Source organism: Petaurus breviceps, unplaced genomic scaffold, assembly GCF_028583685.1.
Source record: "Petaurus breviceps papuanus isolate PSGF00001 unplaced genomic scaffold, PetGlider_PUasm1.0 229, whole genome shotgun sequence".
Classification (NCBI taxonomy): Eukaryota; Metazoa; Chordata; class Mammalia; order Diprotodontia; family Petauridae; genus Petaurus; species Petaurus breviceps.
The window spans coordinates 32,234,687-32,261,314 of record NW_027185903.1 but is presented as its reverse complement, the minus strand read 5'-3'; the positions used below and the strand labels follow the sequence as shown (position 1 = coordinate 32,261,314).

The 26,628-nt window shown below is 37.6% G+C and overlaps 2 protein-coding genes across 3 annotated transcripts in view; one reads left to right on the top strand and one right to left on the bottom strand.

Moving 5' to 3' along the window:
- Positions 1–26,628, bottom strand: part of PIK3R1 (phosphoinositide-3-kinase regulatory subunit 1) — a 98,330-nt gene that overhangs the window by 33,675 nt on the left and 38,027 nt on the right. The gene's annotated exons all lie outside the window — the stretch shown is intronic.
- LOC138167503 (small ribosomal subunit protein uS13-like) lies at positions 5,067–7,901 on the top strand. Its single transcript, XM_069096450.1, has one exon. It carries the CDS (start codon positions 6,853–6,855, stop codon positions 7,387–7,389), a length of 537 nt encoding a protein of 178 aa, XP_068952551.1. The 5' UTR covers positions 5,067–6,852; the 3' UTR covers positions 7,390–7,901.

Here is a 26,628-nt window from a genome sequence, read left to right as displayed (position 1 = left end):
GTCTTTTTCTCTGCCTTAGTTTCCTCAACTGTAAAATCAGGAGAACATTATCTACCTCCCCAAGGTTGTTGCTAGGATCAAAAGAAAATATATTTGTAAAGCACTTAAAGGCATAGTGCCTGGTACATAGTAGGTACTAAATAAATGCTGTTTCCTCTCTTAATATTTAGAAAGCAGGGACATTTAGAGAGAAGACATTCTTACTAAACAATGGGAAATATATCTGAGTATGACAGATTGAAATGAAATGCTGAGCTAAGCAAATTCAAGTTAAAACAATGAAAGGATACACCACCTCCCACCCACCTCTACATACACCCACAAAAGAGAATGTATCTGAAAAAACAGACTCTATTTAAAAATGCCACAAAGTGAAAGCAAAAAGTCCAACTCTTGATTTCTCAGACAACACAACACAATCCACTTCTCTGTCTCTATATTATGTGATATTACCAGATCACATGGACACTGCTCATCACAACCAGTTCCTGTCTTAAACATGGATTATAAGTAAAACCAAAAAAACAGCTTATTATATTATGTAAAGATTACATGAAAAACCAATACAGATCATTATATATAAAAACAATGCTACCAGAGAATGAATTATGCTTTAAAAATCTCAAAATTTTCTATATTCAACAAAAAAAAGATTGAAGAAAAATGCCAAGATTAAAAGTGAGAGGAAAAAACAACAACCCAGAAGCCAAAGGAAAGCCATCAATTGCAATTCTCTCTACCCTCAGGCCCCACACACAATAACAGCATCATGAGCTGACATTTTATAGCAAGTTTTACAAATTTACAAACTACTTTAATGATGTCATTGGAGCCTCAAAGGGACTGTGTGAGATCAGTTGCTATTATCCCTGTCACAGATTTAATAAATACCTAACGGGGAATTTGAACCCAGGGCTCCCTGAATCCATCCCCAGCACACTATCCATCATTTCAAGCAAGCACAAATGTGTCTCCTCACACCAAAGGTGAAACTAAGTGGATGTATAACCTTCTGATCACTGGCTAAAAACTCTCTACTCTCATGCTTCCCCTCCTCTCTTGCAAACCAATTTGCCCCCCTTATTTTTTTTTTCAAAATCTGAGAAATGGGTATAGTCAAATAAAAACTAAGTGGCTAGAGAAGAAAGGGTTCAAAAAGATTCCTTTGGAAATCTTGGCAATATAATTATTTTGGCATTAAGAAAAACTAGTGGCAAGAAAAGGTACTGAGTTCATCCAATTTATGATTTTTAAATATAAACAGATCCTTTGTGGACTGCAATGACAGATTGTGAGGGCAAAGAAAAGGGGATGTTTATGTTGCCACATTTACAAAAAAAAAAAACTATGCCTACACATTAGTTTTGAAAACAGAACCCAAAAAATTGACTTCAAATCAAATAGATTTTAATGCTGTTCCTCTCTGGGTCCTTTCAATATTTCTGCAAGCCAAGAGATCAATTTACTTATTTCTGCAAAGTTCCTTACCACTTAGTTCTACGCCAAAAACAAACACCCCCCCCACACACACACACAATACGGTGATATTAAAAGAAAAGAAAAGATACCTGCTACAGTATGAGTAGACAGAGCTTGCTTTGAAGCCATAAAACCTGGGTTCAAGTCCTGCCTCTGACACATACTGGTTATAAGTGACTCTGAGAAAGGCATTTAACTGTTCAATGCTCTAGACAAACTCTCTAAGATTCCAACCCTAGCCTATCTCCCAAGATACTGAACATTCCTTAAAATCCTCATGTGTTGCCCCTGTAGAAAATTTGGAAGTTTAAAAGAATGCAGCAAATTTGTTTATAATTTGTCTACATAATACTGTAACTCGACTGTTCAAATGCCTGAATTATCAAGGTTGCCTGCTGAGAATATGCAATAGGAGTTTTAAAAGGTATCATATTTAATAGAAACAGGGTGACATAAGTCTTCAAAGACTTCTTATTCACCATTACAGCTTATGTTATTAAACCTATTTTCCTTGAGAAGTCTAGTAATTGGAATGAAAACATCTACCTTAGGCATAGAAGTTCTTCTAGAAACACAATAAAATAAAAACAACCATGTCTTTAATTCCATCCCCCCCCAAAAAAAGGCAAACGCTATTCAGTGCCCATCCTTTTAAATAAAGGTATAAGAAATTGTTTAGGCAACAATAACCACTAGCACTGACCTTTTAAACAGTAACTCTCTGATAAAGCACCACAATCATAAAATCTAGTGACATTAAATTGCTACTAAGTCAGAAAGCCCACTTTTATTCAGTAAAATCTCTAGGAAAAGAAGTGGCAATGAACAGAGTCCAGTCTTCCCAAAGTTTACAAATGTTAACTTTTTTACGCAAGCTTTGGGTGAGTACCACCTGACTGAGGACTATTTTGGAATTCTGAAGCATTGCTGGAGACAAGGTACCAAATTGTGGAGAATCAAGACCACTCCTTCAAATCTGTACACATTTGTGAATTCCTTTAACTACACCTCAGCAACAGTTGTTGTTTTTTTTCATTTCACTGAATCATTTTATAAAAAAAGCCATAAGCATGCTTGAAGAAAAGGAACAGCAGAAGAAATTAAAAGATATAAATCTCATTCTCTCTCCACAGTATTAAAAGGCAGGGGGCAAAGAGTCTACCATGTTCCCTCTTCATTATCTGAAAGACAAAGATGACCTTGGGCTCCCAGGCTGTAGGAAGATTTTGGATGACTCGTCAAATGGTACATTTTCCATGAGTTCTATTTTTTTCCTCTTTTACCCCAACGAAAACCAATCGTGAAAGAGAGGCCAGGCTTCCCTGCAATCTTGGGGCTCTTCTCAAGCTGGTAACGCTGACAGGCCTGAACAGTACTTGGGCAGCAGCAACAACGTGTGGGAGATGGGAGCATACCTTATACTAAATGTTGCCAACATAGCTACAAAGTGCAAGATGAAACCAGCACACAGCTGTACCTTTTGGAGGAGTTCTCAGTAAAAAGAGATATTTTAGAGTGCCTGGCAGAGGCAAGTGGAAAATTAAAGCTAGAATACTGATTGGCTCCAGAAATGTTCGAGCCAAATCTTTCATTATGGATGGAAGCAGTATAAAAGTGGGCAGAAACTACCATGAGCTGCTTAAACGGTAAAAGGATATAACATGAAAAGAGGTTCACATACAAAGTAAGAACAAATATGTGTCAGATGTTACTTTACATAATAACTATGGCTTAGTCCAAATTCCATTGCCATCAAAACTGATTGGATACTTTGCTACACCTCCCTTAAAACGCTTTTGAGGAACACAAGATTCTCAAGGTTCAGTGGGCCTAAGAAATCCAAATTAGTGTTATAATAGAAACTTTTCAATACACGCTGTAGACTTCTGATGCACATTTAACAAAACCACTTTATGGTATCAAATGTCACTAGACACATCCGGGACCCCCACCACAATTTTCATCCTCATGGGGTGGAAGGAGTTGCTCAAATACCTTGGGTACTGTGAATAAAGTTACCCACAATGCAAGAAACTGATTTTTAAATTTCAGGTGGCTTAATCTTGGTTTTATACCTAATTATCTGGAAAATTTCAAGGAAGAAGTCATTTCTTTCAGGCAGAAACCTAGTCTTTATATTAGAGGAGCTTAAAACTAGCCCAGCTCAAGTTCAGAGCATTGGCAACTTTCTGCAGATTTTTCCAAAATAAATTTCTCCAAAATAAAAAAAAAAAAACAAACGATTTCACTGAAGAAGTCATAACTAAAATAAGCATCAGTTTATTCCCATCCCCCATATAACTGATTTTGATTTTTAATTTAAAACATTTGTAACTTTGGGTAGACTTGAATTTCATATTTTAAGAGGGAATAAAACATTACTCTGCAGAATAGGAGAAAAAATTATTTTGAACTGATATGGAAGAAAGAAATACACAGTATAAAGGACTCCTTTCTTCCCCTCCTCAAAGTGAGAAAGAAAAAGGCCCAATCAAAATTGTTTCAGACTTACAAAGAGAATTTATGCATTTAATTAGCAACATGGAAATTTTGACCTGAAGAGATCAAACATTTAGAAAAGTAGAACCTTTTACATCTTTTTGGATACTCAAATACTGACACCTTTAACTGAACTGTCTGACACCAGCTTCTCAGCCACATAGATATATTAAAAAAAAAAATCTGCTATCTGTTCTAAATTTAACTTTATACTTTGGAGACAGACTGCTACAGGAAATAAGGGCTGAAATAGCAGGTAGGATTCCTTTTATAAAATGAGACATTCTAACTTTGCTTCTGATGTCACTAACCAAGACAGTGAAACAGTGAAACAGTTCAAATACAGCAGAAATAATATCACATTAATCTCAGACAGCTAGCTAATTATGATCCTATAACCTAAAGCAGAATCTGACTTTAGCATTGCAATGCACTATGAAAAGCAAAGACCCTGTGAAGGATGCTTAATACAGACACACACAGAGACACTCATATACACACTATATACCCATATGTGAGTATATGAATTTTTATGGGGAAGAAAATGCATAAAATACAATTTTAGAGCCTGGAGTGTTACAAGTAGAACTAAATTTTTCTGCTTGCTGAGTAGAGCAACTTAGTACAACAAAGCTTAAACCTGTGGGTGTCAAAAGGAAATGGATTTTCCTTCCAAGCCTTCCTAATTTAAATCTATAAACACAAGGAAGCTGGTCTAAGCTGACAGAAATTTGGGAGCCACTTCTGGGGGAACTGAGGGCAAACTGGCCCATTTTCACAGGTTGCAGTAATAAATTTGATGACCAAAAATTCCTCCCTACTAGAGTCCAAGAAAAGTTAGGGTATTTCCCATAAGGTATCCATTTCCTCTCTTGACAGCCCATTTTACAATATTGGTAAGTAGTTTGTTTTTTTTAATCTAAGAAAGGAGTAACATAAATGGTTACGTCTATAAATTAAAGAACGATCTATATTTCCTACAATACCTGAAGCTTCTGGGTTTTCTTTAAGGGCAGTCTTGTAAAGAAATATACTCCTCCCCAGTTATACTGCATTTTAACTGAGAAAAAAGTTACCACATATTTCAGAAATGCCAATGGCATGCCTGGTCTGAAAGACACCCATGAGAATTACTGCTGACTAGGGGAGGGGTAGAGATGGAGAGAAAAGGAAGCTATAAAAAAGGAAGCTGTAAAAGCTGGGGATGAGAGAAAAAAAAATTGATTCAGAAGCTACAGGAGGGTAGACTGAAAGACTAATAAGTAATAAGAATGAGTAATAATAATAATAATAATAATGACTGCCAAGGAGAGGGAGAAATCAGTGTGGAAAAAAAAATGGTTTGGAAGGCAGAGGAGAATTCATTCAGGAAGGCAATAAGGGGCTATATATATCCAAGGGGCTACATATTAAGAGACCTACTGGAATCCAGAGGCTAGAACTGCCAGCCTCAAGTGTTATGCCTGATGTCTGTCTGGTAAGGAAAGACAATGTGTATCTAAGTTTGTGGTTAAAAGGGAGACCATTTGCTTCAAAGTGAAAGAAAGGCCCCATTATAAAAGTCTCTTAGTTGAGTTAAATTGGAATCAACAAATAATGTGTTAACTTAATACTTATAATTAACTGGGAGCATACCATTTGTATCCTGTAAGCTATTTGTATTTTAAGTAAAGGGATCTCAACCTAGAACCTACAAACTTTTAAAATGTTTTCTAACAATTTCAATATAATTGGTTTCCTTTGTGATAGTATATATTTTATTTATTTAAAAACATTATTCTGAGAAGGGAATTCACAGGATTCAGCAGACTGCCAAAAGTAACCAGGAAACAAACACACACACACACACACACACACAAAAGAGGTTAAGAATCCCTACTTTAGTGGCTGAATACACATAGTGTACACATAACAAATAATAGGGAAGGGGTACCATGGAGAAATAATGGCAAAGGACAATAGGCTAGGTCAATGTTTAAGGAAGAGAAAACCCTGATGCATTCCACGGTAACAGCAGAGGTTGTCAACAGCAAATATGGGGGCATCTTCATTGGACATGCCAGAAACCTTAAGTAGTAGTGGTAGTAGTATATATATAATATATATTATACATATATGTATAATAAAACATATGGTAGTAAATATATGTAAAGTAGCGATATATTATTCTAAGTACATATTTATGGATATAAACATATAATTAGTAATATGTATTACATATATAAATAACATATATTTATATTTACTACACAAAGACACACACAGACACACCATGCAACAGGATATCTTCAAGGCTACCAAGACATGGAAAGAAGGTGGCAGGTGCCACTATTTAAAGAGGTGAAGATTTCTAAGGAAAAAGTATTCTTAGTCTATGATAATATCTACAGGCCACAGCATTATAGATTTAGAGTTAGAAAGGATCTCTGAGGCCATCTAGTTCAATCCACTTAATCTGGGAAAACAGAGGTTTTCAAAGGTTAATCAATTTGCCTAAGGTCACCTTAGTAAATCACATAGCAAATCCAGTGTTTTTCCCACTGTATCCTATGTTGCCAGTGGCAAAAATCCTCCATCTATGGAATGTAAGGTAATTCCTATTCCATTCTGTGGCAGCTTTTTTTTTTTAAATGAATACTGAAGTTAAGCCAGGACCATCGGCCAGGCTAAATATTTTCAGGATAACATTTATTAAACATTTTCTCATAAGGCTAAACTAAGCACATTCTTCCCAAAGGATGCCATAGTTTTTATTCAGCTAAATATAGCTGGCCAACTTATCACTTTCAGTGGAACTACTCTGTTTAATCAAGTTGGAAGATAACAAATAGTTTTCAAAAATCCGTCATAAGACTTATTTAACTGTTCCTCCAAATGGGATCTAAAGATTCCCAGGCTTGCTATTCAGGAGAAGGCTCTCACACTGCCGCTGCAGCCATGTCTCTTGTAATCCCCAAGAAGTTCCAGCACACTCTGAGAGTGCTCGACACCAACACTGATGGAAGGCATGAAATAGCTTTTGCCATCACAGCCATCAAGGGTGTGGGTCGAATATATGCTCATGGAAAGCACTGTAGGAAAGTACTGAGGAAAGCAGACACTGGCCTCAGCAAGAGGGCTGGTGAGCTCACTGAAGATGAGGTGGAGTGCGTGATCACCATCATGCAGAATCCCTGGCAACACAAGATTCCAGACTGGTTCCTTAACAGACAGAAGGATGGAAAGAATGGAAAATATAGCCAGGTTCTGGCCAACGGTCTGGACAATAAGCTTCGTGAAGATCTGGAGCGACTGAAGAAGATTCGGGCACATCGTGGGCTTCGGAATTTCTGGGGTCTCCAGGTCCAAGGCCAGCACACCAAGACTACAGGCCGCAGGAGTCACACTGTGGGTGTGTCCAAGAAGAAGTAAACTACTTCATTGGCCTTGTCTATTAATAAATAGTTTATAATAACAAAAACAAAAGATTCCCAGGCTTTACTAACTTTACTGTTAATGAAGGGGTCTGAGATAATGAGGACATGCAGGAATCAGGGATGCCCCTCCTTATTAGGTTAGACTCATAAAAGGGACTTCAACGGTCATCTAATCTAACCCATATCCAAAACATGATGTTTTTCTACAACATCCCCACTTGATAATTATGTAGCATAAGAGAAAGGACACTTGGAAATCCCATAAAGCACCACTGGCTGTCAAATAGAAAGGTGAATAGAAACATTGATATTTATTGTGATTTTCTTCATGGAAAAGGAAATTGATACAGTGACATTCCTGATCTCTTTAACATGCTAGCCATGTAAAGAATAGAAATAAATGTTGCTGGAGTAATTTAAAGACAAATGTCATGCAATGGATACAAATGGTCATGAACATGTGCAGCTCAATGATATAGGAGTTAGCAAAAACAAAAAAAAATTAAATGGAACCAAATTTTAATGCCTTCTCATTCACATTTCACAGCGTAAGATGATTAACAGTGAAATCTGCAAGGGGATATTACTCTTTCTAAACTCAATATTAACTCATGAAATCACCTTTGTTGGTGGGGGTTTTTTTAAAAGAAAAAAACATAATGTTTAAAAATCATTCATTTACCCTTAAAATGTCTGGAACAAATCATTAAATAGCTAAAAGGACCTGAGAGCATTTGGGTATCAAATAACATAGGTTTATGAAGAGCAATTAATGTCAGGCAGATGTAAATGTTGTCTGTGATATAGTGGTTAGTCTTATAGATGGAGGGAAGTGATAGAAACAATATAAATTGGCTTCAGGAAAGCCTTTGAACAAAAGGCAAGCTACAGTCTCATAAATGGATCTGTAAATACACAACAGAGGCCATATTACTATTATGAAGACCAACTGTTGACTTGGAAAATCATAGTGGAAATTATTCTATCAGTATCAACTGGAACCCAAAAGCAGAACTGGTACTGGGAGTGTGCGGCAGTGGGGGGAGGGAGTATTAAAGCTTGGCCCTGATCCCCATCTACTCATTATCTGTGATTGACATATTATGCCTCTTTACAAAAACAACATGCCACTTAGATTGGAGAATGGTCAAGCTGGGAGCCCTGGGAAGCATGTGTGAAGGAGGCAAATGGTCAAAAGTAAACAGCTATGGAAATGATAGAAAAATTTTGGTTTTATGATGAGAATCACCTCTGACAATATAAAGGAAGAAAGAGTGACTCAGAATGATGGAAGTCCAACAGATGAAAGCAATAATTTATCATGACAGGATATTATTTTCTGCATTATTACTTAAAGAGTCTTCATTTTCTTAACAAGTATGACAATTTATGTTCTCTTTTTTCATTGCCCCATTCCTATGTTCAGTTAAAAGGGAAGCTATGGTGCCTGAATGAAGGAAGAAAGTTTTGTACATTTTGTTCTATCAGATTAGGCCTCAGTAACTTTATGAATTGTGGCCTGTCAACCACTTCTTTTCATCTGCTAAAGAATATGCTTCTTAGAAATAGTAGCTATAAATAAAACAACAGATGTTTTTTTGTTGGCTCCAGAGCTTGGGTGATTTTTTAAAGTGTCTTGAAGTTAAAGGGATGCCTATGCTAGGCTACCCCCTATCGGTAACTTTGCTGAAATCTTTTGAAGATCTATTTGTACAGGGTTAAAGAAACTACTATATCTAGCAATCCAATACTACAGAGAGAAAATTCTGACCACATCCATTACCTCTGCTACGACCAAAAAGAATTAAGTTTCCTTTAAAAGAGAAGTATCAGGGGGAGAAGGGGGTGGGGGGCTGGGGAGGAAAGGCCGGCAAGGGATGTTGGACTAGATTCTAATCCCAGCTCTTTCACCAACCAGATGAGTGACCTTGGTTTATAAGTCACTTAAATTCTGTGGGTACCTCAGTTTCCTCAACTGTAAAAGAGTTGCAGCAGTTTATCATTAAAGCCCTATCCATGGCTAATATTCTATGATTCTAAAGATTCCTTGCCATGAAAGGTTACAATCATTAATGAAAGCCTCCTTACAAGGCTGATGGTTAAATTATCAAATGAGTTTTACTTATCCATTTGGATTTAAGGGTACACTCAAAAATATCAACATATGAATACAAAAACGTTTGGAGGTGTTGGGGGGGGGAGAGAGAGAGAGAGAGAGAGAGAGAGAGATGGGTCTAAGTTGTAAGCAAGTAAATTGGTACTCTTAAATACCAAGGGAAAAAAAGGAGAAAATGAAATAGAAAGGATGCATATTAAATACTAAAACCCAAGTCCAATTTCTAAGGAAACATTGCTAATAACTAAGCAAAAACAAAATTTATGAGGATTTCAAGATACTTTATAACAGTGAAGAGAATATCAAATAACCAAAAATGACCCCAAGATTATCTTTATCTGGATCAGATGACAAATACATATTTTTTTAATTGCCCCAAATATCAAGATAGGTACAGACTGGAGAACTATTGGTTTTAACAACAACAACAACAACAAAACCTGGTAATAAAAGAGTTATATTAAGAGGCAAAGAAAATTAAAAGCAAGACTCAAGCCATACTGAACTGACCAGTCTCATAGTCCTTATCTCTGGCTGCTGCCTTTCTCCTGGGTTTTGGGGGCGCCTCTGTTCCAAGTCTCTTTTGTTCACCTTATGGTTCATGAACAAGGAGCTTAAGAATACAGCAATGCTGAGAACATCACCAATGTTCTATCCTAGCTCATTCTGTTGATAAGGCATTTTACTGAAAACTGATGCTCTTCTGAATTTCCCAGAGACCAAAGCAAATGACACAGTGTCTAAAGGAGGTAAAGGATGATTGGTACCTGTCCCAAGCCAAGCATTCACGTAACATTTCTGTGTTCCAAAGGCTCAGGACTTGGATATGCCTCATGTCAAGAGGAAATTAAATCTGGTTAATTTAACTAGCTAGTCAATTTTGACTCTTTAGGTACTGTAAATCTGAGGAATTTGAAATTAACCTCCAAAGCACAGATGTTTATAAATGTTGTCCTACACATGGAAACAATGATCCTGATCCACCTAATTATTAATAGTGATGCCTTTTGGTTTCCCAGCTTTGGGATAATAGACACATCACTGACTTTGAAACCAGTGGTACAGGGTTCAAATCCTCTCTTTACTATTTACTGTGTATAGGACCTCAGGAGAGTCCTTTTATTTCTCTACAACTCAGTCTTCTGTAAAATGACGGGGCTAGACTACATGACTTTTAGGAATCCTCTAAATCTACCATCCAATATTCCATCTACACTTTCCCACTTCCTCCCCCCTCTCCCAAATCTGTGGCATGTGTCTGCAAGATGGTTAAATGTATAACCACAGAACTGAGCAAAGCTAACTAACCTAGCTATCAAATCCCAGGCCTTATTCCATTGGCACTGTGCTCTAATGAACCAGCTAGCCTATATACAGTTTAAGAACTTACTTCTAAATGTTTTTTACAGATGCTCTCCTTTATCCATAGGACATACCTTTGAGGCATTTCCCAAATGAATTTGGCCACAGAATATTTTGAGGCTTGAAATACACTGACCAAAAAAAAAAAAAAAAAAAACGCTGGCCTAGGGATATTAGGGACATAGAAATATACTTGGAATAGAGGTGTCTGGGGAAATCTTGGCATAAAACAGAGAAAATTAATCCCATTCTAATACCTCTAAAATGGTAACACATGGGTATGTGATACATATTTCTCACTTAATATTTCAGAGAGAAAAATCCCTCAGTGAAATTATCTCCCAGAACGAATTTACATTCCCTAGAATTTCTCTGAACATGATTGGGTAAAGCCTGTGTAATATGGTGCAATAAGGCGGTGTAATATAGTCAAAAGAGCATGAGAATTTGAATCAGGGGATTCAGGGTCAAATCTTGTATCTAACATTAGCTATACGACTGAGCAAATCACAAACGAGAGCTTTAAGTAGGATTTGACCTAAGAAGGAAGAAAAGGAAAATGGGATCAGAGGTGGGGAGAAGGAAAGATGAGCTTACCACAGCAATTCTTTGATTCTCATACCGTTTCCTCGCCTAGGTCCAGGACACCATTCCTTTGGGTCCTGTTGCTCTTATGGGGCCTGCCATCTCCAATCACAATGTCCCCAAGGCCTAGTGGCTGCTGCCTCTCTCCTCCTGTCTGCTTCTTCGTGGGAGTCAGGATAACTGGCCATTTCTATTTGACTAGGATGGACTATCTCTGCCAATCCCAACACTGAATTTGCTCTAGGTACCAGAATTTCGGGTTGCAGCCCTGATTCAACTCCTCTGATCCCCCAGGTGCTTCGTGAATAAAAAGGTGATAAGGCTGATGATTACAAATGGCATCCTCACAGAGTTGTCTTAAGTAAAGCAATTTGTGAAACTCTAAAGTTCTTGAGTTAAGACATATATGTATTATTATGTTCACGACAAGGAAGAGGCCCAGTTTAATAAGAAATTAAGGGATAAGAAAAAGTTGAAGCACAAGGTTTCCTCAAAATCAGAGAGCTCTCATTGAGCAGCTGAGTATACATGGCACTAAGTCAGGTATAGTGCCCTGCCAAGTGTCATATATACTGTAGCCAGAGCTAGGACAGACCTATCTGGTCAAATATCACATCTGCTAAGCATGGGGCTTAAACATATCCCACTCCCACACTTCACATGGATGAATGAAACCCAATGACAATCTAATAAACCTAAATTTAACCCATACACTCAGCCTTCTCATCAGCCATATTCTTTTGCTAAATCATTTTAGGTTTTCCTTTTTTTTTTTTTTTTTTTTGCTTTTTGGAGGGGGGAAGGGTAGGGCAGTTTGGGTTAAGTGACTTGCCCAAGGTCACATGGCTAGTTTTTGTGTGTGTGTGTCAAGTGTCTGAGACTGGATCCGAACCCAGGTTCTCCTGACTACAGGGCCGGCACTCTACTCGCTGCGCCACCTAGCCACCCCCCAGGTTTTCCTTTCTACAAAACAGAAAAATTATATGGAAAGAAAGAGAGAAACCAATTAAGTATTTATAGTGTGTCTGCTATCTAAGAGGTACCCTGTTCTGCTCTAGGGCTGGGATGGGGTCCTTGTTCTGGATAATCTGGTCATCTATTTGAGGAGAAAAGAAAGAGACATATAAAAAGATAACTAAGCATACAAGGCAGCAAACTGACAAGTGTCAGAAAAGTGATACAGCCTGTGGTATCAGAGTTCAAAGGTGGAAGAGACCACTTGGTGGGGTGGAGGAGCTTTTACAGAAGAGTCAAGGTGACCACAAGCTAGCCCTCTGGGTTCCAAGCACTACAGAAAGTTGTTCTATATACATAAGAAGAATTAAGAGACTTAAGTACCCCTGAATCCTCAGTATCTAAGTTGTAAGCAATTAAGGAAATAATCTAGCCCCAGATTTCCAAAGCAAAAGTGGTACCTGTGGGCAGAGTAAATTTACCTTATTTAATATCAAACTTGCTACCAACAAGCAAATTTATTGATGGGCAGAATGAAGCCAAGCAAGATTTTAGGACGGTGGTCATTCCTATACATTTGCTATTGTCAAATATACCATGAGGATATTAATAATATTTTTGTACACAACCGCAATGGCCATCTGCCATGGACTCCTCTTAAGTGGATTTTAAACGATCTCTGTACCTCTTGTTCTTGCTGCCTGGTGATCCGAAGAGAATAGAGCCTTGAATTTACAAGGGAAAGGCTTCCAATGCTAAGTTATCAAGTCAGAAGAGGTGGTGTTTGCTTATGTTTATTCTGACAATAATTTCCTTCATGCCATTAGCTACCATTAACATAAATAGTCATTGGTTATAGGATAGATGCTTTTGTGTACACTATTATTGGCATTGAGACATTTAACTAGAGAACTAATTGTCTGCTTCTTACACTTCCAGATGAACTCTGCAGAATTCTCTCAAATCCAGAATCGAGGTAACTTGCTTTCAGGCTATGCCTTTTAATTAATACTTTTTTTTAAAAATAAAATTGGGAACAATTCCATGGCTTCCTGTACTACAATCGCAAGTGCTCTATGGGCTACACACTGCTGCCAAAAAAGGCAGCAAGATGATGTTTGGGGAGTGATTTAATTCACACACTCCTGACTGACAAAAGCCTCCCTTCTTGGCTGCTATACCAGGTAGAGAGCACTGCCTTAATTGAAATAAGTAAATAACCTCCTCCCCCCCCCCAAACAAACAAACTAAAAAACCAACCTTTACTTTCCTCTTTAATATAATGTTTTAGAAGACTTAAGTCAACTGAACTGAGGCTTCTCAACTTAACGTACAGTTTCTTCTGAAAAGTTCAGTCTACGGCTTCCTCAAAAGGAAAAAATGTGTTCGGTGGCAGCACCTAAAACTGAAAGTGGTTCCCCCACTGAGGCTTTCTCTAAGGTTCCTAAGTTCGAGCTAAAAAGTGCATATTAATACCCAAAGTTAATGCTCTTACTGTGAATTTCATGGGCAAATTAAATAAAAAAGAAACAAAAACATAAACATAGGCTTGTAGTCTAGGGTTAGAAGGAGCCTCAGAGAACATCTAGCTCAACTCCCTCTTTTTACAGATGAGGAAACTGAGGCCCAAGAAGTGAAGTCATTAGCCCAAGGTTACAAAAGTACGGGATTTGAACTCTGTAACGGACTGTAACCGTGGCATCCTTGAGGAGTCTATCATTCAATATCTATGCTTGCCTGTTTCCTCAATAATAACAGCACCTACCCCACAGAGTTTTAGAAAGAATCAAATGAGATAATATTGGTCAAAGTGCTTGACAGAGTATCTGACACACTGCAGGCACTTCATAAACTGATTCCTTTCACCAGCTCAAGTCACTTTCCCCATCTATAAAATGGTGTTACTTCCACTTCCTTCCTCAGAGGGTAAAGGGGATATGGGAAGATACAGAGGTGGATTGCTGGAAAGAAATCACTGCTGCAAACCTTAATGCATCCTGAACACTTCACTTAAAGGAAATGGGAATGCCTATACTGAGGAAGATTGAGAGACATGATGGCTGTCTTCAAGGATCTTCAAGGACTGTCATATGGAGAAGGGATTAGTCTTGCTCCAGTCCGCCCCAGAAGACAGAAACAGAAGCAATGGGGTGGATGATGGAAGGAAGGCAATTCAGGCTTAATGTCAAGAAAAGCATCCCCAAAATTAGAACTGTACAAAATTAGAATGGCTTCTCTTCAAAAGTGGTGGGTTTCTCCTCCTTGACAGACTGCAAGCAGAAGACAGAGAAGACTCGTACACTGTGTTCTAGTCAGGATTCCTCTGGTGTGTGGATTTGAATTAGATGGTTGCTAAGGGCCCTTCTATCTCTTAAATTCTGTGATTAAGTTGTTATTAATAGTAATAATTTAACAAATATTTATTAAGTGCCTACTATTGTCAGGGCAAACTGGAAATACAAAGAAACAGCCTAATGATCTGCCTTTAAAGAACTTATGTTCTACTGGTCATGAGGCAACCTTCTCAAATGAGGCTGGCATCAGGAATGGTTGGATGCAAACCCCCTGGGAATATCTGTTACATGATCCAAGACCCCCCAGCTGGCATATTTATTTTGCTTGCCACACATGGAAAACCCCACTTATGGTGCAGCTAAAGTCCTTTCAGATCCAGCTGAGATACACAATCGAGTCCCTCAGATGTGTCAGATGCTCCCCACTGAAAGTGGCCCTAGGCACCAGGAACTAGAAGTCAGAGGGGCCCACTGAGCACAGATAACAACAATGGCTAGCATTTATTTAATGCTTTAAGGTCTGCAAAGCATTTAACATACATTTTCTCATTTGATCCTCGATAACCACGTGAGGAAAGCATTATTTGCCCCTGTTTGCAGATAAGGAAACTGAAGCTGAGAGAATAAATGGCTTGCAGACAGTCACATGTCTAGTAAGTGTCTGAGGCAGGATTCAAACTCAGGCATTCCTGACTCCAAAATCCAAAACTCCATCCACTGTGTCAACTAAGTTTCTATGATCTTGATATAAAGTATGATATGGCCTCCTTTTATTTATTTTTAAAATCATTTTTATTATAAACTTAACAACTTTAATGAAACAAACAAAAAAAGCCAAAGAAATTGTAGGTTGCCAGTATAAGGGCAAATAGTAGAGGTATTTTCTCCCTTCCCTGCTCTACTAACAGAACACTACCCCGACCATAGGCCTTGCTTAGGAACATACAAAAATTACTCAGTTCTAGATGTATACAACCAAATCATGAAACTGCTAATCTGCTGACATTTGAATTTGGCATTTGGATTTTTCATATCTAAGAGTAGAATGTGATTACTTCAGGTACCTGGGCAAATCACCTGGACCATAAAGCTCCCTCATTTACATTCTGGCCGGGACTAATAAACAATGCCTACTTTTCCTTCTACAAACACACACACACACACACACACACACACACACACACACACCCCTAACCTGTATGACTGGGGGAGAGGGGAAGATCCAGTTAACAGGAAAGGTGACTTGCCCAGGATCACACAGCTAGTAAGTGTCTGATACCAAATCTGAACTTAGGAAAAGGATTCTTCCTGACTTCAGTCCAGGTGCTCAACTATCCACTACACCTCTTAGCTGCCCTGCCATTTTCATTAAAGGACAATAAAGTTGGCAGGGAAGAGCAAGTCCTTTGAATTGTGTAAATGCTATTTTGCATAAACCACTACTTACTTTTAAAGGTCCTATTGTATTACCCATACACACACCCAGGGTTTAAGGGTACAGAGTCCCAAGCATCAGAAGAGAACAAAACCACAACACAAAGACACTGAGTTAGAAAGCCTACAAAACCCACATTTTGGTGGTTTTGGAAGAAGATGTTATCGATATTTTGGTATGAAAATTCTTACTGACACAAACGCCCCAAACAACTGTGACTGACTGGGAATTTCAAAACCTATTAACTTTTTTAAATTCTCAAAAGAAGTTAGATGACTCCACCATTAGCAAACAACATGATCAAAGGCAAGGGAAGCCCAGGACTGCAAAAGAACTTCTTATTTACTGAAGTGGTGTGTTTGAAAGGTGGTATGCACAGTAAAGGACACTAGGTGGTACCATAGTGCACATAGCATGAGTCATGGAGGCAGTCCAACTCATCTTCCTGAGTTCAAATCTGGTCTTAAGACACTTATTAGCTCTGTGACCCTGGGCAAATCACTTAACCCTGGTTTGCCTCAGTTTCCTCATCTGTCAAATGAACTAGAGAAGGAAATGGCAAACCACTACGGTATCTGCCATTTTCCTGCCAGGAAAACCCCAAATGAGATCACAAAGAGTTGGACACCACTGAAATAACCGAAATATAGTAAAAGAGTAAAGAACTTGGAGTCAAGAAGACCTATATTTGCATTGTACCTAGATGTACCCTAGTTGTATTTTCCTGGACAAATAACTTAATCTCACTCATTTTCAGTTTCCTCATCTGTAGGATCCATTCAGTCTGTCTTGCTGTCTCTCAACATGACTGAATATCCAAGGAGTGACTGGTCACAGTCCAATACTGAGTTTCCATGGCCATCGCTTACTTTGGTTTCTAATGTATTTAGAACTGTCCTAATATTTTTAGGGAAACTTTTTCTCTTATACAAATTAGTGCTTGTTGAAATTCCAAAGTAGGTATAGCAGTCTGGGACTTCTTTCAGTAAGAAATTTCATAGCAAAATATTAATAACATTTACAGAGCTATGAAAAATGTTGGTTACCTTAAGAGGGCTGCTGGATCAGGAGAAAACATATGTAAAGGATTTTGCAAACCATAAAGCAATTCTGTAAACATCAGTTATATTATTATGGGACAACTAGGTGGGTTCAGTAGATAGAAGAACCAGGCCTGGGAGCCAGAAAGACCTGAGTTCAAATCCAGCCTCAGACTACTTGTATGACCCTGGGCAAGTCATTTAAGTCTCTGCCTCAGTTTCCTTATCTATAAAATAGGGATAATAACAGCACCTCTCTCTCATGGTAGTTATAAGGATCAATGAGATGTCTGTGAAGCACTTAGTACAATGCCTGACACGCAGTAGGCACTATATAAATGTTGGTTATTATTGTTATTTACACTTCATTCTCTGATTTGTACCTGAAACATAAAGCCACCCAATTTGAACTGGGATAAACTATGACAATATTCAGGGTGGGGGAGTGAAGTGATGAAAATAAAGTTAATTACTGCCTGAGTAAACCGTTTTTAGCCATCTCCTCTAACATTAATATTTGAAGCTAGGCCAGAGATTGATAAAAGGATGATGATAAATTATAAGGATATATGGATTATGGTACAGATTAAGATACAGGGGAAAAATAACACTTTTGTTGTCAAATTGAAGAAGTAAATGAGCAAGTAAACTTGAAAGGCAACAAAAATACTTCTAATATTTTACTTAATTTGGTCAAGAATTAAAAAGCCTTGGGGCGGCTAGGTGGCACAGTGAGGAGTCAGGGAGACCTGGGTTCGGATCCGGACTCAGACACTTAACACACACAAACACACACACACACAAAACCTAGTCATATAACCTTGGGCAAGTTACTTAACCGCAATTGCCCTCCAAAAGGCAAAAAAAAAAAATTTTTTTTAAAAGCCTTGAACCCAAGATGGACATTACTGATTCCCCTTTTCAGTGGTAATTGTCATCTCTCATATATCTATGATAGAAAGGTTTAAATGCTAAATTCTTTCAAGAGGTGTAAGCTAATCATTAAGTCTGTTTCAAATCAACAATTAAAGTAATTCTCCTGGTTTTAACTACAGAAACTGAATATTACTTTATTTCATAATCCATTCTGAAATTTCATAAACTTCACATCTAAATGGTTTCTGGATCATTCTATGACTGAGGATTCTCTTTTATGTCTGTTTGTAAGTACATGATATGATTTCCCTATGTGTCCAGTTTTAAAACGGCCTCTGTTCCAGGAGTGGTTTAAACTAGGGCCCAAATGATGTCAACTAAGGATAAAGTTAAGACTAAAACTTGGATATAATAGAATGGAAATTTTAGGAACAAAATTCTGGATCCTCAGGAAAGCTTGAATTAATTTAAAACATTGTTTAGTTTACCTCTTTGGTAAAAAAAAAAAATTGAAGACCATATTTAGGTAATCTACTCCCCTGAAATATTCCTTCAGAGCAGAACTGGACAACGGTCTTTGCATCTCCTCAAGCACCCACCATCATACATTGCAGACAGTAGGCACTTAGTAAGAGTTTGCCTAAAGAATACACAGGTTGAAGGACCAAAAATAAACACAGTTAAATTGCGCAGAATTTGATTCAGTTACATGATACATCTGTTTAAATACAAATTTAGACATTTTAAAAGTTAGCAATAAAAATTAAGTAACTCAAAGTTTATCAGAGAACCACCAAATATGAAAATTGAAGTCATCTCATTTTGCAGGATACCCTCTGCCCATTCTCTCTCAACAACACTCTAAACTGAACAACTGGGTTTTCATTGTTAGGTCACTTCCAACTCTTCCTGAACCCATTTGGGATGTTTTCTTGGCAGAGATACTGGAGTGGTTTGCCATTTCCTTCTCTTGCTCATTTCACAAAGGAGGAAACTGATGCAAAATGATTAAGTAACTTGCCCAGGATCACACAGCTAGTAAATATCGGAGGTCAAATTTGAACTCAGGAAGATGAGTCTTCCTGATTCCAAGCCATGTTCTATCCACTATCTGCCCTTACAACCGGAGTAAGTAGGACAGAAAAGATGCTAGGGTTCCGACAGTCATAAACTGAGAGTTCACTTATATAAATTTATAAAACTCACGTATGAAAAATTCATAATTACATTCCACACGTAAGATGGTAGTTATTTCTAAAAATCATAAAGTTCTAGTAAATATGACCAAATCATAGCGTCTCTGGGTCTCAGTTTCCTCATCTGTAAAATGAGTAAGTTGGACCACAAAACCTCTGAGGCCCTTTCTAGCTGTGGAGCAAAAAACATGAAACAAAGCAAGCATCCATGGAAAAATTACTTAACTGGGCTTCCTTAGAAAAGATATAGGTAGTTCTTCTCATTATCAATTATTTCCAGTGATTCATCTGTTGAGATGAACTTTCCACCTGCTTAGTCAATTGCTGGGAGAATATTACGAATACACCAAAGTATGTATGTGAAGTATGCATTTTATTTACCATAAAGAAAGCTAATAAGGCAAATGCATACAGCTGGACCTGACTTTTTATTATATGGTGCCAATCCCCAAGGTCACTATAGAAATTTGCAAACATGTCAATAAGTAACAGCTGTTTGTCACTGATAGCTGAGGGGCTGTGCATCTTGCATAACTTTCCAAAGAAATGGAATTCTGAAACTTTTTTTCTGAGGTACATGATAACTTATTTTTATATACTTGTTAATGTTTTCCCAATTACATGTACAAGTTTTAACATTCTTTTTTAAAATTTTGAATTCCAAATTCAACTCCGAAATTTTTAAAAAGAGCTAGATTGTGTCAAATAAATAACCCCATAATAAATTTAAGAATGGCTTTTAAAAGTGTAGTATTTCAAACTGTATGTGCTCTTGAGGGTAAAGGAAATGTTCTTTTCTTTACAAAAAAAAAAATAGCCAAGTTCTAACAGACTATGAATTTCTTCCCAAGAATATTTGTTTTCTATTTCTTGGAGTCTAGTTACTGCCACGAGGCTGGATAATTCCATTTGTTAGCTGGCTTCGCCTCTTAAACCAGTGGAGAATCCACATGGGAGAGATTAACCCATTTCTGAAGTCAAAATCATGGAGCATACTGGGAAACTGATATCTCATACCTCAAGGACTGACTCACATATTTAACTGAAGGCTTTTTCAAAATAGTGATAATACAGAAATAATGCCAGGTATTTTGTCTTAGGTAAAGGTAACAGGAATAGTTTTAGAAAGACTGACTCTAGAAACCTAATTTAGGAAAGGGTATTTAAAGGAGGAATTTAAATAAATGTAATTTGAAGTGCACTACTTTTAAACAGTAAGTAACTGCTGAAAGAAAGCAAGACTACTTTCCAGTCAACCCTCAGTCATTTCTAATATACTAATGGGACCTGGAGGAGCTGGGATTAGGATGATACTGTTTCAGTTGTAAACTGTGCAGTCACTGGGCTTGCTACAAAGAGAAAGCAGGGAATTTTTTAAACTTTTCTTAAGTAGGACAGGAGCCAAGTTAAAATATTGACCTTTACCTATGGAGGGGGAAAAAAGTTTTGCTAATCTCAAATTAAGAGTACTCTACTCTGAAGGGTCTCTGCTCTTCATCTTAATGAATTCCTGAAAAGATTAGAAAGTCATATAGCAAAAAGGGATGGTTTTCCCTAGAAAGTGTATAGCTACTGAATAACCTACAGTTAATTTAAACAACCTTTAGGTGGCAATCTTGGGTAAGGAAGATGAAAGGATGTTTCTCCAGGAGAGGCCACTTAGAAAACCCTGCTACAAGTGATCAATAGAGCCGAGACAAGACCTGGAAAATGAATAATGGCAAAAATAAGCAGAAAAATAACAAAAGTGGAATTTAAATTTTAAAATTTCAGGTACCACAACATGAACTGAAAAAATCTGCAATAAAAAGCAGGGCTGGGACCTGCTTGAATAAGGATTACAGAGGGCATGTTTAATTTGTTATCGTACTTTAGAATAAATGGTGTATGAATTACACAATGTTCTCAGTGAATGGTTAATGGGGTCCCCCAACAATGACTACTGTACTTAATAAAGCCTAATTCCAATTACCATATGTACAAAACATAAATATAACTGCATCACTTTAAAAAGATTCTGTAATCCAGACTAGTTCTTTGTCCAAATTAGTTTGGGCTAGCCAAGTTTTATTATATTTTTCAGCTAAGCTCTAATGTCCAAGTTACTCCCAATCATTTAGGGAGGGAGCCTCATTAACTCTTGCACAGGACACTAGGGGATCATTTAGTACATGGAAGCAGCAATTCAGGTTAAATGCCACTACAGTGAACTCTATGATGCTATCCAAATTCTTTTGTTGTCCTGGAATTTTCTTGTATTAAATACTTCTTGGAAAAAGCAGAGGATCAGTTAGAGCATATGACTTCACTGTCAACAAATGAGTTCCTCCTCCCCTCCTCACTTCTCCCCCACTATTCCACAATCTCAAACTTTTAAGGAAACAAAATATCATCATAGGATCTTTTCTTTTTTCTATTTTTTTTTTAATCAGCCCTTTAAAGTATGAGAACAAACCTTATTTCCACTTCAAGACAATTTAGGGTTAGAGTTAGGGTTAGGGCTCAAGTAACACAGAACAGTCACAGTCACAAAAGGTAAGCTGACAAGAACCTCAATGGTCATCTGGTCCAATCCAATGCTATCAAGCTCAAATAGAATCATATTACCTGCAGCTTCATGTTAACCTTAACTATACTGTATTGTTGCCAAACATTTCCCAATTACATTTTAATCTGGTACCCACCTCACTCAGGAGTTTTACAGCCTTGAGCTGGACACACATACCCCTAGTCTACTCCCAACCCACCATTTTATGTGGAAAATGAAGCCAAGTGGCTCATCTAAACTCCAACCCAGGATGTCTAACTCTAAATCCTATTCTTTGCACTTCTACAAAGTGGCAACACTTCAGGCTTAAGATGATTATCTTATTTTATTTTAATTTTTAAATTTAAATTTATTTTAATGTATTATTTTTATTTAACCCTTACTTTACTGCTAAGTAATGAAAATGAAGCAGTACTATACCAGTGCCATAACAGTTAGTATCTTTAATTAACAATCAGGGAGGGTAATTTAGGCACCAAGGAGATGTGTCCTTCTATACAACTGGAGATTGAATGTCTTTTAAGGAAAGGCAGGGCAAAAAAAAAAAAAAAATTCCATAATTCTACTCAATTGGGATCATCCCTATTCCAGTACAACAAATTGAAACCACATTTAATTCTACTTTTTTTTTGGTTAACTTCATAGCTTCCCCACAGTTTTAGTGCTCCATATTCCCCTCCCTCTCTTTTGGCATTTAGTCCTTTCACAATCCACAACCCTTCCCTCCCCCCCCCACCGCTTCTTGAAATCAGCAATCTCACTAGCACACAAGCTTTACTTTCAGTAAGTAGATCTGCCAATTTAAATAGCAGAGTCTGTTAAGGCAACTGCCTAATAAAACACACATGTATGAACCTGCTCATCACACATTAGCCAGTCACAGGCAAACTCCTCAAATTCAATACTCCTGTGCTATTTGGTTCACTGCAGTATAGCTGAGAGGTGTTCTCTGATACTGGGTTTAGCCTAAATAACGAACTGACAATTCTGAAACTGAGTTCTAATATTCTCTAAAATTATGAGGTTACTAATCTAGTGTAGCATGCAAGGTACTCAGAGACAGGAAACACGGATTCAAATTCCTTGTCCACTACAATCCTTTCTAGCTATAAGTCATTTAATTTCTTTGGGTCTCGATTGTCCTATCTGTAAAATGGAGTTCACAGATTGCATGTGTCAAGACAAGAGGTAACAAAGATCAGATGATCTCTTTATTACTTCCAGCTCTAAGGTCAATGATTGATAGACTTTTTTTTTTAATTAGTCACCAACTCTCCTGGCAAAGAAAGTAGCAAGAATGCTTAGTCAAACAATGATGACTTAAACCCCCTCCCTTCAGCATGAAGTTCATGTACTAGCTGTATGACCCTGGACAAGTCCCTTAAAACCTGGGCTGTGGTCTAAGCTTTAAGAATACAAGATGGGGGGGGGGGGGGGCAGTGCAGCTAGGTGGTGCAGTGAATAGAGCACCAGCCCTGGAGTCAGGAGGACCTGAGTTCAAATCTGACCTCAGACACTTAACACAAAAACTAGCTGTGTGATCTTGGGCAAGTCACTTAACCCCAACTGCTTTCCAAAAAAAAAAAAAGCAAAAAGTAAAGAATACAAGATGGGGGAGGAAAAAAAAAAGTAACTACGTGCATTGTGTGTGTGTATGGGAGTGTGGTATCCTTATCAAGGACACCATCTGCCCTGTTACCAATGAAATCACAGGTCCAGTCCCTACTTCTAACAAAACACGGCACTTAAAATTTTTCATCTTGTAAGTCTAGACTCAGAAGGACACTCTTGGATGGTTTTCTTCTTTGTATCTTTATTTCTTACTACTACTTACTACTATTACCACCACCATCCCTACTAGCTAACATTTATATAGACCTTACTAGATGCCAAGGACTGTGTTAAGTACTTTATGCTTATTTCATTTGATCCTTACAACCACCCTGGGAGATAGGTATTATTATTAATTATTATTATTATTGCCATGTTACAGATGAGGAAACTGAAGCAAACATAGGATAAAGTGCTCAGGGTCACACAACTATTAAGTGTCTGACTCTCAGGCCCAGTGCTAGATCCAATGTGCTAACTAGCTGCTCTCCTAAAGAGACTTGGCTTCTGGTTCTTCCTCCTCCATAGTTATATAATCTTGGGCAAGTAAGTCACTTCCCCTTTCTAGAACCCAGGGCCCTCCAGTATGAAAGTAGTAGCTCTGAAATTCAGAGCTCTTTAACATAATACTAAACAAGCCTACTGAGGGGCAGCTAGGTGGTGCAGTGAGTAAAGTGCTGGCCCTGGAGTCGGGAGGACCCGAGTTCGGTTCCGGCCTGAGACACTTAACACTCACACAAAAATACTAGCCGTGTAACCTTGGACAAGTAGTACTTAACCCCAATTGCCCTCCAAAAGGCAAAAAAAAAAAAAACAAGCCTACTGAACACTACGAAGGTCTGGTCAGAAATCTTGTTTTTATCACAAATTTTAAAACCATTAGACCCAATTTAATTTGGGAACCTGAGAATTTAAATTCCCATGATTAAAAAAAAAGGCAACATTAGCTACAGTAGTCACCATCTACCTCCACATCTCTTCAGTCTCTCTAGTATAAACAGCATTCCCCTCTCAATGGTTATAACAATGGACTTCTCAAATAGATACAGTGAACTTTTCATCAGCAAAATGGTGTACAGACAATTCTCCATTACTCAAGATGTTGTATGTGTATATCCTTTCCTTCTCTCCTTTCTGGCACCTGTCTTTTGTTCGAGCTTAAGGGGAAAGGATGTATTACCAAGCTAACTTTAGTAGATCCTGTGACTGAATGGTGGGGGGAAAGCTGAAACTGAGCTAAATTTAGGATGTGGATTACTTGTCTATGTGATCTTGGTCTATCCAAAAACAGAGAAAAAGCAAGAGTTAATATCTTTGTAATTAGCCTAAAGAATCTTTACTTAAATTAACTGAAGTGCTGTTTTTAGTTTAAACAAAGGCCAGTATAATGGGCATGAATTGAAGCAAGTCTTGGAACAGGTGGACTACAGAGAATCTCCTACTTACTCACAAGTTATGATTTAAAAAGTCACTCTGTAAACTGAATTTTTTTTTATAAGTTTAGAATGTTTTTTCCACAGGCTACCCAACCAAGTTAGTACATCAAAGCTTGTCTAATCTACAATGTAGATGACATATAAGCACTGATTATAAATTCACAGTATTTCTTTTGAGAAGGGACAGGATCAAAGTAGAGAATAGAACAAGTGGGAGGTGGGATAGGAGGGAGGGAAATATAGTCAGTGTTCCACAATATATCTACTATGGAAATGTTTTGCATAGCTACACATGTACAACCTATACTGAATTGCTTATCTTCCCAGTAAGGGTGGGTGACAAGGGAGGAAGGGAACGAATCTGGAATTCAAAGCTTTAAAATCAAATTTAAAAAAAAAAAAAATATATATATATACTATTATTAATATCATTTTACATGTAACTGGGAAATAAGATATACAGGCACTGGGGCAAAGAGATCCACTGTACCCTACTGGAAAGTGGGAGGGGATATAGGAGAAGACATGGGAGAGAGCAGACTGGAGGAGGGGATATCCAGTGGGATTGCTATTTTGGGGTTGGTGGGTAAGGGGAAAATGGGGAGAAAATTTGTAACTCAAAATCTTGCAGAAATGAATGATGTAAACTAGAAGTGAATAAAGCATTTGATTAAAAAAAAATAAAAGGCATCAATAAAACTTTAATTTTGTAAAATAAATAAATTCACAGTATTTAACCTACATTAAGGCTTATTAATTATGTTTTTTTTTAAACATTAGACTGCATACCATTTTGAACATGTTTTATACGGATAATTGTACTGTGTACCTGGAGAAAGGAAGATGGTCATACTGGCAGCCTTCTCTACCTTAGCTGCTGAGCTGGTGAGGAAAGAGAGGTAAGGAAGGTTGCAAGAGGGAAAAAGAAAGGAGAAATGCAATATTCACATGAAGACTAGAGAAGAAATATGGAGCCCTTCCAACTTCCTCCAGGTAATTCCTCCTTAACTCACCTGACTCCTGACTATGGGCTATTACCTACACAGAAGGAAACATGGCGGTAATTTTCTTCCTTAATATCCTTGTCATGGCAGCTACCGGAGAAAGGGACACCTCAAAACACTAGGAACACATGACCTTGTTTTCTGATTTCAAGTTCCCCAATATCCACCCAGACAGCAAGAAAAGAACACAGTGTCTCATGCAAGGCTTCTTCCTCTCTAGAGAGACCCCACCCCTGACACATGTGCAATATTCACAAGGAAAGTTTGTAGGTCAAGAGGGAGGGGTTTTTTTCCCATCCAAAATTTCAAAATGCTTAGTAAGCACTGTCTGTTATAATATCTACTTTATGGGCAATCAAATTACTTTCCTGACAGCACAACACAAGCAAACAAGAGAGATGAGAATAGAAGTTAAGTTTGTTTTACATTCTAGTAGTGCTCTCTTCCAGATCACAGAAAATTAACTCTGCCTTAGAAAAAATCAGGAAAAGGCAATAATGTCCTGTCTGGCAGTCACATAAATGAAGTTCACTTGGGAAAGAAAATTCATGTCTTAACATGAGGACTGAATTAATATAAGTGTCAATTTGGGTTTTTGCTGCTAGGTATATTGTATTAAATTTGAGGCCTAAAGAAACACAACAGAGAATTTAAATTTCACAAACACATTATTAAAACACACACAGTCTTTTTGAAATTTTAAGATGAAACAATGATAAAAAAAAAACCTACGGTAAAAGAATGCATGGGGTGGAGGAGGTAGGGGAAAGACTGGCA

Excerpts from the sequence above, each read along its gene's own strand:
- LOC138167503 (XM_069096450.1), top strand. The coding sequence starts at position 6,853 with ATGGGATCTAAAGATTCCCAGGCTTGCTATTCAGGAGAAGGCTCTCAC.